Here is a 17,766-nt window from a genome sequence, read left to right as displayed (position 1 = left end):
AACAGGACGTCCTCTTTGAAAAAAGGTCTATTCTTTTTCGTTAAAAGTTCCAAATGAAATGGAGTGAGCCAGACGTTCGCGCTCGATAGGATCGATTATCGGAACGGCCAGACAGCTCAATGGCGGATCGATATGTGATCGATGGATTACTTAACAATCCGGATAGGAGATCGATAGAGGATCGATACTCAAGACTTTTTAATGGCTGAATCATAGCATCAGCCCCCCCTTATTTTTTTTTTGGGGGGGGGGGCTAAGAAATATTTGTTTCTGATATATGTTTGTATATCAGAGTTTAGATGCATTTGGTTTGTTTTGGTTTTATCCGGACTCTTGGTTCAGCCTCACTCTCATGTCTATATTTAAGGCCTCAGTTTCTTCACATGGCCCTTTTTCAGTTCTTCATTTCTTAGTGCTGACTGCTGTATTTTTGCTGTTCTGTATCCTGTTCTATCTACTCTGTATACTGTATACTGTATTAAACTCTACTTCAACATGCTTGCCGAAAGATTATGCTTCACTATACTAATGTTCTTGACCACACCACCTGGTACTCCTCCACCCACCACTGAGGGAAGTGGGACACGTAAAAAGAAATGCCCTGGCTGTCAGAGGACCCATGACGATCATACCTTTGGTCCTCCAAGCAAGAATTGTCAAGGACCAGTGTCGCCATCTCCCTCTCCTACTGATACTTCTCGTGCTGATCGTACCGAACAACGCAGACAACAACAAACTCCAAGCTCCAGGGAAAACCCTGATGCTGGGTTGTCCTCTGATCAGATCGATCAATATCGCCGCCACTTACAATTCTTGAAGGATCAAGAGAATGAACTCCTAGAATCAATTAGGAAAGATCAAGAAAATCGTGAAGAAAATGTTTTGAGGGATGAGATTAAACGTCAAACAGAAAAACTGGAACGTTTGAAAGCTTCAAGGTCCCTCTCTTCTCGTTCCGCCACTCCGCCCATTTCTTCTCGCTCAGAGGAAACCCATTCGTCACGATCCGCCATTTTGAATCGCTCTTCGACTGACACTATGTCTACTTTGCTCCACCGTCCGCTCCTTGCTCACCACAACAACAACAAACACAATCGCATCTCTCTGGTTCTTCGTTTGATGTTGCTGCTTCCCTTCCTCATTTGAATTCTGGTTTGGCTTCGCAAGACTCGCTCCTGGCTAACCGTCCAATCTCTCACAATGAACTGTTCCTTCGTCCAACTCGTGCAAATGATGTAACTAGAGGTAAAGCCTTACGTATAATTGACTTTGTTTCTCGAATTCGACCAGCTGAAGATGAGAAAGTTCTCTCTTATGATAACAACTGTAAGCTGGCCTTAATTTTACAAGACACAAAACCTAAATTGTCTAGTGTTACTATTGAACAGTATAATATTGCAAACCTCTGTATTTTTTATGAATTACTTTTTTCTGGGAAGCTTTCCACTCTCCTCCATGTACAGGAATACCTCTCCTATGCGATCAAGGTCTTAGAGCTGGCGACTAAGTAAACATGGCAATCCGTGCTGCGGTATGATGATGAATTTCGGATTCTGCAGCACACCTATGGATTCTCATGGAGTACTGACCATAGTCACCTACATGAGGTTGTTCTTATGCCTCGCTGGGCTGCGAAGCTACCTCGTGGATTTGGGCTGGGCAATGATACTTCCACACCCAAGAGTGATTCGTCTTTTTTGTCAGGCCTTGCGGGTAACAATAAGGGTCAAGCCATCATGTCTCATCTCTCCTCCGGTTTGGAGATTTGTCGCATGTTCAATTCTCGGAAAGGATGTCAGAAGTCTCCTTGCAAGTTTTCTCATGCTTGTAACCGAAAGGTTGGTTCACAGGTTTGTGGAAAATCTCACCAAGGTTTCCTTCATCCTGTGGGCGAGGGTGGCTCTCAATGACTCCTTTCCAATAAACCTGCTCCATCTCCGCTTGACTCTGCAGTTTGGGACAAAGAACTCCTGAATGATCCGGACCGTCAATTTCTATATGACGGGGTGGTCAATGGGTTTCAATTGCTCCCAGCAGATGCGACAATCAGCCCTGCGGAGATGGACAACTACAATCCTGCAGTTGGCCCGGGTTCCAAAGAAAAAGTTGAAGCTACTATTTTGGAGGAACTCTCAGCCGGAAATTATATTTTAGCGAATGAAAAACCTGTTATTGTCAGTGCACTTGGAGCAGTTCCAAAGCCTGATTCAGAGGATCTCCGTTTGATCCACGACTGTTCGATGCCCCACGGTTTGGGTGTCAATTCTTATATTGATATTGAGAAACAATCTTTTCAGACCCTAGACGACGCCTGTCGGTTGATAGGGGAAAATTTCTTTATCGCCAAGATAGATTTGAGACACGCGTACAGATCTGTCCCTGTCCACCCTGCTAACCATGCTGCTCTTGGTTTGAAGTGGAAATTTAGTGGGGATGAGCACTACACGTATCTAAAAGACACACGTCTCCCTTTTGGAGCACGCAGCGCTCCTGGTATATTTCATCGTTTGACCCAGAGTGTTCGGCGCATGATGCAGAGAAGAGGCTTTCCTTTGATCATTGTATATCTTGATGATTTCCTGGTCATTGGTCGGACTCAGCAGGAATGCCAAGCTGCTTTTGATACCCTTCACTCACTCCTGATATCCCTAGGTTTCACTATCAGTCCTTCTAAGCTTGTTTCACCTTGCCAGAAACTTGTGTTTCTTGGTGTTGAGATTGATACTACAACATTGACTCTCGCACTTCCTGCCAAAAAGCTAGGTGACCTGAGAGACGTTCTAATGTCTTTTCAGTCCCGAGCTCGTGCATCTAAAAGACAGTTACAACAGCTGGCTGGCCGTCTCAATTGGGCCTGCAAAGTCATCTATGGCGGCAGGACCTTCTTGCGTCGGATCTTGGACCTTATGGGTTCCTTGCATAAGCAGTCATCCAAGTGTCTGCTCAATGAGGAATTTTTTAAGGACATCTCTTGGTGGCTAGATTTTCTTGACGTTTTTAACGGTCAGTGCTCATTCCATGACATGCGACCTGTGACTAATATCCACACAGATGCCTGCAAGACAGGTATTGGAGCAGTGTTTGAGAACGACTGGTTTTATTCCAACTTGTTAATTGATGCCCCTGCTTTAGCAGGTTTGCACATCAATTACAAGGAGGCTCTTTGCATTGTGTTTGCCTTAGAACGCTGGGCTCCTTACTTGTGTAATAAGGTAGTCCATATTTACTGTGACAACACGGCTGCAGTGGGTATGCTAAACAAAGGATCATCTTGCAACCCGCTCATGATGACTTACCTCAGGCGTCTGTTCTGGTGCTCAGCCGCATACAATTTTCGCCTCAAAGTTTTCCATGTCCCGGGGGTCCTGAATGTTGTTGCTGATCATGTCTCTCGGTTGCATGAACACAAACATCTTGCAGCTTTTCTCCAGTATCTTTGTAACTGTTTCGATCAGTTTGATCCTTCCGATGACATTGTCTGGCACATGTCTGAGAACTGTTTCTTTTTTCTTCTTGGTTTATATGGGTCTGGCTCATGCCTTCGCTCTGCCTTTTAGAGTTTGCGTCTTCGCTGCTGGCAGAAGTGCAGTTATATCGTGAAGCCACCTACGCTGTCAATACCCGCAAGGCCTACCGTACTCACCGAAAGGTCTATCTCCAGTTTTGTAATATGCTTAATATTTCGCCTGCTCCTGTTCAACGTATTCACCTCTGTATGTATGCTGCCTACCTAGCACGATTCCTGTTGCCACAGTCTGTTTGTGTTTATTTGAATTTTGTTGGTCTTCTTCACCGGGAGATGGGTTTTCCCAACCCCCTCCTCGACAACTGGTTCCTGTCCTCTGTGCTCAAGGGTATTAAGCGATCTAAGGGTAATCCTCCTGTCCCCAGGCTCCCCATCACTGTGGATATCCTCTCTTTCATTCATTCCCAACTCAACCTCCTAGATAGCAAGCAGGCTTCCTTCTGGGCACTGTGTCTGGTCTCCTTTTTTGGTCTTTTCAGGAAGAGCCACCTTTTGCCTGTTTCCCAGAGGAACTTCTCGTCTAGTACCTTTCTCACTAGGTCTGATTTTTCGTTTGTTGGTTCAGGGGTGCATATCAGAGTGAGGTGGAGCAAAACCATTCAGTTTGGTCAACGTACTGTTACTATACCACTGGTTGCCATACCCTCTTCTCACCTCTGTCCGGTTTTGGCTGTGTCCCGTGCTTTTTCTCTCACCCCGGGAGCCCTTCCTTGCGATCAAGCCTTTTGTTGGAGGGATTCCCACCTTGCCTCGAATCGGGTTTTTGTGTACCGGGATTTTATGTGCATCCTTCAGGCTCACCTCTCTCGTTCTGGGCTCTCACCCCGTCAATATGGGTCACACTCGTTCAGACGTGGTGGGGCCACCTTTGCTTTGGAGGCCGGGGTACCTCTTGACTCCATTGCAGTCATGGGTGATTGGAAGTCTGATGCAATGTACCTCTATTTACATATGCCCCTGTCCCAGCGCTTGCACGCCCAGCATTCTATTTCTTCCTATATTTCATCTTTACCTAACTAACACCCACATTGGATTTGGACATTTATTTTATTCTAGTTTTTATTCCTGTACATATTTGCCATGTCATTGTCTTCATTTCAAGAACTGAAAATACCATGTAGATCACACTGTGTGCCTTCCTGCCTAGTCCCCCTTTCGACCACTTGTGTTTAAGTTTCTTTTCTGATATATGTTTGTATATCAGAGTTTAGATGCATTTGGTTTGTTTTGGTTTTATCCGGACTCTTGGTTCAGCCTCACTCTCATGTCTATATAAGGCCTCAGTTTCTTCACATGGCCCTTTTTCAGTTCTTCATTTCTTAGTGCTGACTGCTGTATTTTTGCTCCTCCACTCACCCCAGCATCTAGGGAGCTTCCTTTTAATTTAGCAATTTCGTTTTATTTTAAAGCCTTGTTTATTTATACCTGCCTTTTAGTACTATTACTCCTGTTTGTCATTTTAAGCCATATACTCAATATTGTTTACATGTACTATTTACTGTTTACTGTTTTTGTCATTTTGTCACTTTTGCTGTTTTATAACTATATGTGTTTGTATGTGTTTTCTTTACGCGTATCTGTGTATTCATTTATTTTATTCTAGTTTTTATTCCTGTACATATTTGCCATGTCATTGTCTTCATTTCAAGAACTGAAAATACCATGTAGATCACACTGTGTGCCTTCCTGCCTAGTCCCCCTTTCGACCACTTGTGTTTAATGGCCTTTAAAGAGCCTGGGGGCTAAAATTACCAAAATATTTGGGGGGACCTAGATTGTTGGGGGGCTCCTAGATCAGTCAGGCACATCCTGGCAAATGAACGGGGGGGGCGATTTGCACTAAATCTGTACCGTCCCGTCCGAAATCATTTTTTGCATATATCTCATTAAGGTTAAGTGTTAATGATTTTTTTCTTTTTCCATCAGATACAGCTTGGTAATGGTACACTTTCTGCAAATTTCATGTTTTAACTGTCTACGTTCGATTGAGATTCGATTGCGTTCGACAATCGAATTTCAATTGGTCGATTGCGTTCGATTTGGTTCGATCGTCGATTCCGTTCGTTTGAGATCGTCTGGTCATTTTACCTTCATTCTTATCCACTGATCGCTGATAGTCACCCCGGAATGAGACAGGGGTTCGGTTATTATGAGTTAGGGTCAGTGTTGGACTCAAGAGTCACAATAGACCTTTTTTAAAGAGGCAGCCATGTCCAGACAATCTCAATCGAACGGAATTGACGATCGAACCAGTCGAACCAAATCAAACGCAATCGACCGATTGAAATTCGATTGTCGAACGCAATCGAATCTCAATCAAACGTCAAAATTCTGGGCCTGGTTGTTCAAAAGTCGATTAGATTAAATTCCGATTAGCGCTAATCGCGATTAGATTTCGATTAGCTAATCCCGGTGATTAACTTCCGTTGTTCGAACGTCAGATTAACTAATCATGGACATTTTGCCTGTGTTTTCAAAACATTCGAAAATCTTTTTTCGTTCGAATTTTTCACTTCTATGCAGCGGCTTCACTTATTTAGTAGGAAAAAGCTTCTTAATCCTCGTTAATCCTGGGTCAGAGCAGGATTAAGATTTGGCTGATTTAATCGGGATTTAATCCAGATTTAAGCCTAATTTTTTTTGAACAACCGACGGTTCTGTGCTAATCGGCGCTAATCGAGATTTAATCGAAAAATTAAGCTAATCGGCCGCTAATTCACTTTTGAACAACCGGGCCCTGGTTAATGTTCGATTGCTTCGATTGTTGTTCGACTGGTTCAATCGTCGATTCCGTTCGATTGAGATCGTCTGGCTTTATTCTTGCAGCTTTCCAACATCCAAGCTCTCAAACATCCAAGCTCTCAAACATCACAAGTCAAATGAAATTACTTTCGATTTCCCGTAGAAATTATGCGATGAACAGTTAATCCGGGGGTCAATGAATCGACGATCGAACGCAATCGAACGCAATCGAACGCCATCGAATATCAATTGAATCTGAAAATTGCGGTAATATACGATTGCGTTCGACAATCGAATTTCAATCGGTCGATTGCGTTCGATTTTTCTCGACTGGTTCGATCGTCGATTCCGTTCGATTGAGATCGTCTGGCCATGTTGAATAATTATGTACTCCAGCATAAAAACAATGATACAGGGCAACTTTTTTCTGTATTTAAAGATAAGCTGTTCCTTACTCTGCTCTAAATAGCCTGATTTTAGCCTATATTCACCTTATTTTTGGGTTTTCGTAATTGCAATTTCCACATAGTTCGGACCCCCCTTTCTTAAGGGAGGGGTGACACCTTCCAAAAAAGTGAAAAAGGGGGGATCAGAAATTTTCATTAAAAAGGGGGGATAGCAAGGAGGGGGACCGTTTTAGAAGGAGGGGCTTACATATATTGTAGATTATTTTCCAGCACTGTTATAAAATTTGGTCTGCATGAAAGGAAGTTTTTCTGTTTGAGTAGTCTATGTCAACAAGAAGCAAGAAAGAAGTTTGTTATTTTTTTTTTAATTATAAGAGGATGGGTCACAGCGAGAAGGGGATTATTGGAACACACTATACACCATATATTTTCGAAAATTTAGCCCAAAACCCTTAGGGGATAGGCATTTTTAAAGGTTGGGCATGCCAAGAAAGGGGGAGGGGTCATTTAACAAGGGGGGTCAGACCCCTTTCGGCACTATGGTTTATTTGGAACCTAAGAATATATTATTTTAAATCAAATGCACGAAATTAAAGAATGAAACCATCTTTTAGGGAACTGATAGATTATTAGAACCTTGTTGAACCTAAGAGTTGGGTTCAATTTTTTCAATTCATTCATTCAATTTAATTTCTAACTTTATTACCTCACATAATATCTTTTAGACTTCAAACATGAATCAAATAAAAGGTCGAAATCAAATTCAATACATATTGGTCGGAAGTGTACCTACAGGCAATTTGAAGTTTTTGTTACATCGATTAAGAGGTTTATGTGAAGAAGCAGCCCTGCAGGACAAATACTTTGAAGACCATGAATCTGTGTATGTTATGAAGGTGAGAAAATCTGTTGAAATTCTTGATTTTAGATTTTTCTAGTTTTCTGTGTCACTTTTTTAATCAAAACAAAAAATCATAGAGTCAAAATTTATTGAAAATCTAAGCTTGAGAAAAGAGAGACCTGTTGTATATTTTTGGAAAGCTGTCAAAAAATTAAGATTAGAGATATATTGCGAGTACATATGATTTCTCTACCTAACTCAAGATCTTGAGCTTCAAAAAGTGCAAAAAGTGGACAAAATAGCTGTTTCTGGCTGAAAAACATTATTTTGAAGGGTCAATATCTTGAGTTAGGTACAGAAATCACATATATTCGCAATATATCTCTAATCTTAATTTTTTGAGAGGTTTCCAAAAATATACCGGGTGCGCCACAAAAAAGTTTCTCTCTTTAAAACTAATTTTCCCGAAATCTAAAAATTTTAAAAGAACCATTCCTATTCCATTGGAAAGAAGAAGTATAAACTTAAACTTTGATGGGTCATTTATTAAATTCGGTTCATTAGATCGAAAGTTATGCTCTATTGAATAAAAAAGTTAATTTCTGAAAGTGCTCAAAAACGAAAAAATTGACCTATCAAATTAAACAGAAGCATAATTATATAATGCATCAGTATTTTCGTTTCAGTCATTAAAAATGATAATTAGCTGTCTAAATGACCTTTTGTTGTATAAAGGACGATTGAATTTCAATAAAAGGCAGAAAATTCGTCGAAAAAAGCCAAAAAATCTGGTAAAATTCATAAAAATACATCAAATATGGGTTTCGAGGTACATCCAGCCTTACATAGACTTTATCTAGTCTAGAACCAAATATCTGGAGGAAGATTTCGTTAAAAGTAAATTGAAATGATTTTGATGAACATTTTAAACCCTTTCGTTCCACCAGTTTCGAAATTTATGTGTTTAGTTACTGAAAAATGGTCTTAATCATGTAAAGCCTCTTGCGATTGCCAATTTTAAAATAAAGATTTGATAGGTCGATTTTTAACGTTTTCGGGCACTTTCTGAAAGTAAACTTTTTATTCAATTGAGCACAACTTTTGATCTAATTTTGATTTGACTTTGATTCTAATTTAATCGAATTTCATAAATGACCCATCAAAATTTAAGTTTATCTTTCTTCTTTCCGATGGAATAGGAATGGTTGTTTCTTAGTTCTTAGATTTCGAGAAAATCAGTTTCAAAGAGAGAAACTTTTTTGTGGCGCACCCGGTACAATATGTCTCTCTTTCTCAAGCTAAAATCTTTATTAAATTTTGACCCTATGATTTTTGCCTGCTGAGACCGTCATATTTGTCCGAAAAACACACCAAAGTGTCCGAAAAAAATTGGAACCTCTGTTATTTTGATTCCCTACCTCTTAGCTTTCCATAAATGTATAACAAGTGCTTTGACTAAAAAAGTCGAGCGACCTCAAAAGATCGAACAAATTTCCCCCTACTAATTCTGACTTTCCTATTTATCCCAGCTCTAAAGATGGGTGTCGGAGCTAGAAAAGGGATGTCGACATTAGCTTTCCATAAATGTATAACAAGTGCTTTGACTAAAAAAGTCGAGCGACCTCAAAAAATCGAACAAATTTCCCCCTACTAATTCTGACTTTCCTATTTATCCCAGCTCTAAAGATGGGTGTCGGAGCTAGAAAAGGGATGTCGACATTAGACTATCTTATGGTACCAATGCATTGAATCTTATATCTTATTTAGTTTTGAGTTTATAATGATAACAATTCTATTCGTCAGAACTTTATGAATGGTAGCACGTAGGAGACTCTTTATCCTTATCTCCACCACAAATATTCAACAGAAATTCGAATAGTAGATATCACGTAGGAGACTCTACTACTACTACAAATACCTGATAGAAATTCGAAAACCCTTCGCGTTCAATTTTGTTTTCCTTTTGTTTCAGGATTCATCAAATTCGTCGAAAAATTTCCATCTTCGTGTACGAAGGTCGCTTATACAGTCAGATGCACCTCATCAATTGAGATACCTAGGTATGTGAGCATTTTATTTTTTGTCTTTGGTACTAACCTACTAAGAAAAGTTTTAAATTATCATAGTCGAGTCGTGGCCTAATGGAAGATACCAAAAATCTTTTGGGGAAAGCCTGCTTTTTCCAGGATTGGTCAAGAATTTTAGTGGATTTCGGTTATATTTTTTAAAAGTTAATTTCTTTGCTCTATAATTTCTCCAATCTTCCAAATGGAAAGTCAAAATTCAAAAACTCTTTAAAAATATTTTTTTCAAGGGTTGATTAAAAGTGACGCCATCTAAATAAGTCTCTCTAACCCATTTGGATATTCAGTCTTTCAGTCTAAACCTGTTAATTTAAAAATCTCGTCGTTAAACAAAAGAATCAATATTGCTCAAAACGTTATCCAGATCCAAATTCATGCACCTTTCCTTTTAACAATATTAACGAAATTGTGCGTTAAAACATCTCATAAGGCGAAGTGGTATGGTGGTCGTCGCTCTCGGCTCTCGCCTAAGCGTCCCGAGTTCGATTCCCACCGTGGTACTTCGACTCACTTGGTAAGCGAGTGTACCTTCGTCCGGGTCAACCGATAACATGTGAGGAGAATAGGGTACCACAGGGTATCTGTATGTCGCGTACGATCAGCAACGAGTAGAGCTTTAAAATTCCTACTCGTAAGTGAGGAAATGTTGCTCTGAAGGGAGTAGGACCCACCCCGGTAATCCGGAGGTTTAATATCTCTATATATCTACATTTCATATCTGATTCAAACATTGTTCAAAACCTCAATTATGTCACCGACAACGGTAACGGAAAATGCTCTAACCTTCGATGAAATTTGAATATGATTGTTTTCGAGATCTAAGATTGTTTTCGTTGAAGATTTAGTGCTTGTGCATAAATTTATCATTATGATCTATAAGAAGTTACTTTACTCGTAGAAAACCACACAATAAATGCGAATGAATGAATTACAGCTTTAGTTGGTATTTTTTCCTTTTACAAAATATAGATGTTAACAAAGTATGAGATCTTTTTTTTTTCAAAAAGGTGCTGATGTTTTTTTTCGGTAGGCCTTTCTCGAGATAGAATTCTTAGAAACGCAAACATGTACCTTTTTTTCTATGTAACATTGTAATCATATATCTTATCAGAAATTATTTTGAAAAATAGTAATTTTGTTGCTATGCTTAGTTTCAAAGAATGTCGATCTTTAATCATCATCTTAATCTCGAATACTCCCTTACTGGCCCTTGTAAGGAAGAAAAATGAAAACTTAACTAAAATCGAAATTCTTGGCCCGAGAAACTTAAAAAGCATTTTCCTTTCCTGAAAAAGCTATACATACAAAAGAGCTCCATAACCAACAATTTTGGCACTGGTACATTTTAGTGATTTTTTTATGGTTTGCATTTTTATCTCGAGAATGGCCTTAGTGTCAACTGATGCCATTGAAGTACAAATACAGTATAGGTCTCATCCGGTCTGATTTTTGGTGGCGCTCGTCCTCGGCATTCGATATGATGGTGGATTCTCTTTCGGCTTCATTGGGTAGGTTGTCTTTATCAGCCAATCGTTCATTGTCAGAATTCTTAGCTCTCCGGTCCACATCAGTTTTTACTGCCAGTATATATGAAATTGTATATAGTTTGTATATATAGTTTTGTATATAGAACCTGACCTGTGTTGACAAATAAATTAATATAATAAAAAGATTAATAATGAAGACCGCGCCATATTGTCCATCATGGTCTACACAAGAGTTTTTCTTTGTAAAAAACTTCTTCCTGAATGTCAAGTCACTCTGGCTTTCTACGTCGACCTTTAAGTCTATCTCCGTTTCGAAACACTCATTATTGGATTCGGACGTCCCAACGTGACTCACTTTTTTGTCTTCACCACCATTCAAGAAAAACACATCTGATGAATCTATTTCTTCTTCACACCCCTCCTCTCCGAAAGCGATATTATCAATTTCAATCAATGGATTATTATATGATTCTTCTTCGAGCACTAGTCCATTGTCTTCTTCAAAACTGGATGGCAATATTTCATGGAGTCTTTCATCTCGGTCTGTCTCGTGAGCTTCTTCTCCTTCGATTAATGGTTGATAATTCTCTAAGGCTTGTGTAAGTAATATATCCCCTTGCCGTATCCGTTCCCTTTGTTCTTGCATCAGCTGGATCAAATAATTCCTTTCAGCCATTAGATCTTCCAGCGGCATGGTATTGTACTGTTCGAGAACTACATATGTTGGAGTGCACAAACCTTTTTCGTAAAGAGGCGTGAACTCGTTAACAACGGTCTGCTCATATTCATAAAGATCGCTGTCCTGGTGGTGAGAAGTCATCGCGAACTCGTACTCTATTATCGGTGCCTCCATCCTAAAAGGAAAAACCGCAATAGAAGTTTTCCATGTTTTTTAAGTTACGTAATTTCCGCCATTATGGAAGAAAACGTTCGAACCGCGTAAGAGGTTGCCTCTACAGATTCGAATGTTTGCTTCCATAATGGCGGAAATTACGCAAATTAACAAAAGTTGAAAAAAACCTATATATATGAACGGTCAATTGATCTTTTGCTAAAAACAGATTTTTCTCATCAAAATGATTTTTGTCTTGTAATGACAGTGAAATTTTAGCTAGTTTGCAAATTATCATTCAACTGAAAACAGACCTCGCATACCTTGGATGGAGAAACTCTTCGAATTCGTCGAAATCGTCAACTATTGATAAACCAGGATAAACTTGCGCGTTTGTGTGAAACTAACTTCCAAAACAATGTCTAGATGCGTATTGAACGCCAATTTAAAAGTATTCGTTTTGTTGAAATTTTTAATTGACGTCAAAATGAAAAATTTTTTAATTCGACGTCACACTTTTTCAAAAATCAAAAAGGCTTTACAAACGTTTCAAAATAAAAAGAAATTGCCTGGTCATCGTACCTATATAAGCCTATTTTACAAAACAACCATAGGTAGATGTGAGTTAAAAGCCAAATATCTTAAGATATAACCATGTACTCTCAGCTGTCTAATAAACGCCCCCTAACGCCTCTTTCTAAAAAGTACACCTTTTAGTCTATAATTACCTTATTTCGGAGGTATTTAGATGTACAATTTCCAACCCCCACGATAATTAGCCCTCCCCCACCCCTATTTATTAAAATTGGAAGATTTTTCAAACACTAGAAACTGTACCTCTAATCGAAAGTACTCTTTGAGATTCATTGCCGAAAAATATGTTTTCATCTAATTCTTTCTGAAAGTCAGTATAAAATTTAGCATTAGTCGACCAAATTAGACAAATGACCCGATTTTGACCCGATCTTTTCAAGCTTTGAGACGGTAAATCAGTATTAATCAATAAAGAAGTTTAGAAAATTCTAAGAGTTTCTAGGTCTAAAAATTTTTTTTTCTTTATTGAAACAAAGACACGTGTACACTACGACGAACATATATTACAAAACATTACTTAAACATAAAATAATATAGTCCCTCCCCCCGCTAGGAACTAACGTTATATCGCCATAGGTACTAGACTATGTAAAAAATAAATAAATAAGTAAATTAGCAGGTAGTTACGTAAATACGAAGGGGCTAAATTGTTAATAATTCCATAGAAGAATGTCATTCTTCTAGCAAAGCGCCTGTCAGCAAGACTTTCAAGACCAAGTTCTGAATATAGTTTTTCCTGAGACGTTCCACGAAAACAGCCTGTTATAGCTAGACAGGCATTATATTGAATAGATTCAAGCTTCTGCACAAAGGTAGCATTTCCTGGGCGGTCATATACGATATCACCATAATCTAGGCCTAAATGACCTTACTTTCTTCATTCAATGTTTAATAGCATTGAATCGCCAGCTTGGCAACTGATTTTGAAGTACCATGGGACCAAATAGTGAGAAAATAAAACAAAAACCTATATATTTAACATATTAGGGCCAACCAAGACCGCCCCCGGACCATTGGTACCTGAGAGTTATAGACTTGTTTTAACCCCTTAAAGATTGACAAGAAATTTTGGCCTGTCTAGTTAGTACTTTACAGACCAGAATGTAAATTTGACCGCAGTCATGTATTGATTGATTGACTCGTTCTATTTGACTGAAATTCGTTCCTGAAGGCTGATTTGTCAAATGAAAGAGACTAGTAACAGAACAAATCCGTTTCTATAAGTATTTGGTACTTTGCAGACCGGTCTTTAAAATACACGTTGACCACCTGCTGGAACTCGGGAACTACTGGAGCGTTGACGTGAAATCCCCCAAAGATGCTCGAAGGGTTAACTTAAAAGTTCAACTATACAGTTTCTTTGGCCGACACTGGATTGCTTGTTGATTTAATTTTTTTTTTTTCTTTTTTTTTTTTTGTTATTGAAACATAAACACAGGGTACATTACGAACATATAATACAAAATACTACTAAACATTAATATAGTCCCTCCCTCCGCCAGAAACTTAAGTTATATCGCCAGAGGTAAGGCTATGAAGAAAGGAAAAAGTGAAACAAGGTGTGACGTGGAGAGAGCTATCGTTGTAGTAGACTAAAATAACGCACCACTGAACCTTCCAGATTCATGGATATATTCAACGACAGAAAGAATTATAGTTTGATTTAAAATTAAAGTCAAGCTTTCATCACCGTATAATAAAAACCGACAAAAATAAGAAGGGTTTAGTGGGAGGAAAATAATACCTAAGTCTTGTAGTTTGTCGAATAGAGATTGTCTCGCATGGGAATATATAGAGCAGTTCAGAAAAAAGTGCTGAGTATTTTCAACTGAGTTAGTTCGACAACCACAAAAAGGGTCTAAAGTATCACGAAAACCATGCCTAAATTTGTGCTCGTTGAGATGGCTGAACCCTACCCGAAGTCGATTTAGAAAGACTACACCTTGATTGTCAGAAACATCAAAAACACGAGATTGTTTGGGTCTCAAAAATTCTAAAATTGCATTCTTAAAGGTCTTAACAGAAGGTAGATCTCTTATATTCGCGTCCAGGACATTCCACTGTGATATGCAGTAAGGAAAAAAAAGTATTACGAAAACGCTCAGTTCGTATATTAAGAGGATAAATAGGATTTCTTGTTCTTATGTTAACTGGCTCTGTAAGCCTTGCTGGCAGATAGTTACGTAAGTAAGATGGAGCTTGGTTATTTATGATTTTATAGAAAAATATCATTCTTCTGGCAAAGCGTCTGTCAGCAAGGCTTTCAAGGCCAAGTTCAGAGTATGTTCTCTCCTGAGACGTTCCACGAAAGCAATTTGATTTAATTTCATTTGTATTTTTCAGGTACATCTGAGACTGGTGATAAAAGCCGTGCAGCATCTATGAGAAGTTGCATCGAAGTCGATTGTACCGAAAACATACGAGCATTTCTTGAACATATTGGTTTTCAATTCGATCATGAGACTATACTACGCGGTTATTTATTCAAAAAAGGTCGCATGAAAATTTGCGTTTCAAGGCTACACAAGATTCCGGAGAAAGGTGTTTTTCAAAATGCTATGCAAATGACTGATTCTTATTTAGTTGAAGTGACTTTGAATACTTTAGTTCAACAAGACTCTTTATGTGAAGACATGAAGGCTTTCGCTGAATACCTGAAACCCATTGTTGTTCTGGATAAACTTGATCAGAAACGTCTATAAACTGGTATCGGGCTCTTCCAGAAAAAAATTGCACATGGGGGGGTAGAGGATATAACAATTTTTAGTGATTTACCCCCCGAACAGGGTGGCTTTTGGCCCCCCGGACAATAGGTTTTACCTCCCGGACAAGCATCTGCTGACCCCGGACACCCCAAATTACCCCCGGACAGAGCAAATTTACCCCCGGACATTTTGATGATTTTTTGCTACCCTCCGGACAAAATATCCTCCACCCCCCATGTACAATTTTTTTCTGGAAGAGCCCATTGTGGATATTTCATACATATTTGTATAGATGGATGTTTGGTTAAGTTATGTAATTTCCACCATTATTGAAGCAAACGTTCGAATATGTAGAGACGATCCATTACGCAAAATCGAACGTTTGCTTCCAAAAAAACGGAAATGGTGTAACGTAACAAAACATGAACAATTTCTATAGATAAGTCATTTCATGGACACATTAATAGGGTAGTATGCCTTTTGATTGCGAAGAAGAAAATGATATGAAAATGCTCTGCTAAGAGATACTGGTTTTCTTAACGGTCGAGTCAACTATCAGGATAAATAAACATTAGTATTGCAATGGTGCGATGAAATGGCCGAAAGGTCTGGATAAAGACATAATAGTTTGAAATGATTTTGAAATATTTTGTAATCAAGCAGTACAAGAACTAGCCCAGAAACCTGGCAATAAAAAATAGTTTACTAATTATTTTTTAAGAATTTTAATTCTTATGTTATTCCTATGATAAACAGAGAATTGAAATACTCTCTAATACTCTGTTATCTATCAACTATAACTTAATTTACGAGATCGTTTGAATACTGATTTCTTGCAGTTTTTAAGTTGATCTTCAGTCAATGGATAAGTAGCTTCATTTCGAACCATACTTCCTTCATAAAAATTTAAGCCTCCTTTACGATCAATTTTGATCGCTCGTACTAAAGTTTGTTCACGCATACCATGCCTAAGACAGATCTCTCCAATCACACATAGTGCACGCGCGTCGTGACAATGAGAGATAAGTATAACTTCAGGTGTTGGCATAGCAACAACATAATTTGTCGTTATTGGTAACATGTTAAGTACTTCAGGTACTGCTAGTAATGATGACGTCATTGTTTTTAATTTTGTACAGCAATATACCCCTGTGTAAGATTCAACAAACAAAGGCTCTGATCGTTCAATAAATGCTACCTTTTTCAAGAAGTTTTCTCGTGCAAATTTAATCAATTCTTTTTCTGTAATCTGCCAGTGTTCTATATCCGCATTTGAAATGTACCGAACATTATCATCTGTTTCGGAACATATAGCATAAATAGTACCTTGGTTTATATTCGACATATGTTTCGCTAGTAACGTGTATTTGTTATCGTTGTTACTCTGTAAACTATCTTTTGCTCGCTTGATCCAAGACCATTGTTTCACTATAGGATAAATTGTACTTCGTATGTCGTTAAACTGAATGGCTCTTTCCGTTGTTAATTTGAACGTAATCGGGATCTTTCCGTCTTCATCTTGGCTTAACCGGCGAAACATTTGCATCGGACTGCGTCTTGGTGTGTTCATTTTGTCAAAATTATAATGATAACTTGTCGCGTATTTATGTTGTCTCTTGTAAGCAAGTAAAAGTTGGTTTTTGGTAGGTGTTGTTCAAGTGATTTCCGATTTTCCTTTCCGTTTTCAGATTTCCGATTTCCGATTTCCGTTTCCGTTGTGGTAGCTTGATTTGACTGGAAATGATAATTTTCCGAGGTTTAATTAAACAGCTGTTTATTCATACACTCAGAACCAACCCACAAAGCGTTCTTCTTTGCATTGAAATATTATGGTATCACGTTTGCAAGCACAAATGTCAGCACAAATCCTATTCAGTTTTACTGGTACAGACGATACCATCAATCATATTGTATACATACAAAAACAGTGCTTTGTTGGTATGCTAATCTAAAGTTATGAAGCTTTACATCTAATCATAAATCATCAATCTCCTTTTATTCGTTCAATTCAGTTCTCCCTTCAGTCAGTATTTTATCCTCTTATAACAGTTATGTGTCTGATCTTTCAAAATGCTCTTGTGAAAATGATGTGTGATTTTTGGCTAGTGTTTCATATAACAAAAAGAAACCAAAAAATGATTCTCAGTTCGTCCTTATATAAATCAATCAGCTTCCAACAATTCTCTCGAAACACTTCTTAAATTCTACAGATATATATCTTTTAGCACATAACCTTTAATCTCAATAAGTTATCAAGGTATTAACACAACTTGATAAGACGTTAATTAAGTAAATGCCTCCCCATCTAATTCATTTATACAAAGTTCCCTTTATTTTGTCCGTCATTTACCGATTAAGTCAGGCTTATATGAAGTGTATTGATAAAACTTTATGTAAAATAGAACAGCATGGTGTAGTTGACAGCCTTTAAATCATCTCTTGTTGATAAAACATTTTAGTGGTAGAACTGTCCGTCATGAACTACATGTTGTTTTTTTATAAGCAAGTGTCTGCCCCTACATCAGGCTCGCATTATGCTTAGCATTCT

The 17,766-nt window shown here is 38.3% G+C and overlaps 4 protein-coding genes across 6 annotated transcripts in view; 3 read left to right on the top strand and 1 right to left on the bottom strand.

Annotated features, from left to right (window-relative positions):
* LOC136822412 (uncharacterized protein C19orf47-like) overlaps window positions 1-17,766 on the top strand; it is a 136,333-nt gene that overhangs the window by 14,182 nt on the left and 104,385 nt on the right. The gene's annotated exons all lie outside the window — the stretch shown is intronic.
* On the top strand, window positions 1,737-4,050 carry LOC136821671 (uncharacterized). The gene is made up of 4 exons (XM_067077887.1): window positions 1,737-1,794; window positions 1,954-3,249; window positions 3,558-3,757; window positions 4,006-4,050. The coding sequence occupies exons 1-4, from the start codon at window positions 1,737-1,739 to the stop codon at window positions 4,048-4,050; spliced, it is 1,599 nt and encodes a 532-aa protein (XP_066933988.1).
* Window positions 7,401-15,994, top strand: LOC136822316 (mediator of RNA polymerase II transcription subunit 18-like). Its single transcript, XM_067078557.1, has 3 exons — window positions 7,401-7,571; window positions 9,489-9,576; window positions 14,857-15,994. Exons 1-3 carry the CDS (start codon window positions 7,410-7,412, stop codon window positions 15,213-15,215), a joined length of 609 nt encoding a protein of 202 aa, XP_066934658.1. The 5' UTR covers window positions 7,401-7,409; the 3' UTR covers window positions 15,216-15,994.
* On the bottom strand, window positions 10,599-12,374 carry LOC136822298 (uncharacterized). Of its 2 annotated transcripts, none has more exons than XM_067078545.1 (2): window positions 12,234-12,374; window positions 10,599-11,941 (listed from the first exon to the last, which is right to left on the bottom strand). In XM_067078545.1, exon 2 carries the CDS (start codon window positions 11,938-11,940, stop codon window positions 10,996-10,998), a length of 945 nt encoding a protein of 314 aa, XP_066934646.1. In that variant the 5' UTR covers window position 11,941; window positions 12,234-12,374; the 3' UTR covers window positions 10,599-10,995. The 2 variants fall into 2 exon arrangements, with proteins under 2 accessions (XP_066934646.1, XP_066934640.1); XM_067078539.1 differs by having other exon boundaries at window positions 12,243-12,373.

Source organism: Clytia hemisphaerica, unplaced genomic scaffold, assembly GCF_902728285.1.
Source record: "Clytia hemisphaerica strain Z4C2 unplaced genomic scaffold, Clytia hemisphaerica genome assembly, whole genome shotgun sequence".
NCBI classification, from domain to species: domain Eukaryota; kingdom Metazoa; phylum Cnidaria; class Hydrozoa; order Leptothecata; family Clytiidae; genus Clytia; species Clytia hemisphaerica.
Note: the sequence above shows the minus strand (reverse complement) of the source record. Positions and strands in the feature narration are given on the sequence as shown.

Bases quoted from the DNA above. Each gene is read 5' to 3' on its own strand.
- LOC136822316 (XM_067078557.1), top strand. From the start codon at position 7,410: ATGAATCAAATAAAAGGTCGAAATCAAATTCAATACATATTGGTCGGA. The intron at 7,572-9,488 runs GTGAGAAAATCT...CTTTTGTTTCAG, and splicing joins AATCTGTGTATGTTATGAAG to GATTCATCAAATTCGTCGAA. The intron at 9,577-14,856 runs GTATGTGAGCAT...TGTATTTTTCAG, and splicing joins TCATCAATTGAGATACCTAG to GTACATCTGAGACTGGTGAT.
- LOC136822298 (XM_067078545.1), bottom strand. From the start codon at position 11,940: ATGGAGGCACCGATAATAGAGTACGAGTTCGCGATGACTTCTCACCAC.
- LOC136821671 (XM_067077887.1), top strand. From the start codon at position 1,737: ATGTCTCATCTCTCCTCCGGTTTGGAGATTTGTCGCATGTTCAATTCT. The intron at 1,795-1,953 runs GTCAGAAGTCTC...TTGACTCTGCAG, and splicing joins GTTCAATTCTCGGAAAGGAT to TTTGGGACAAAGAACTCCTG. The intron at 3,758-4,005 runs GTTTGTGTTTAT...TGGTCTTTTCAG, and splicing joins GATTCCTGTTGCCACAGTCT to GAAGAGCCACCTTTTGCCTG.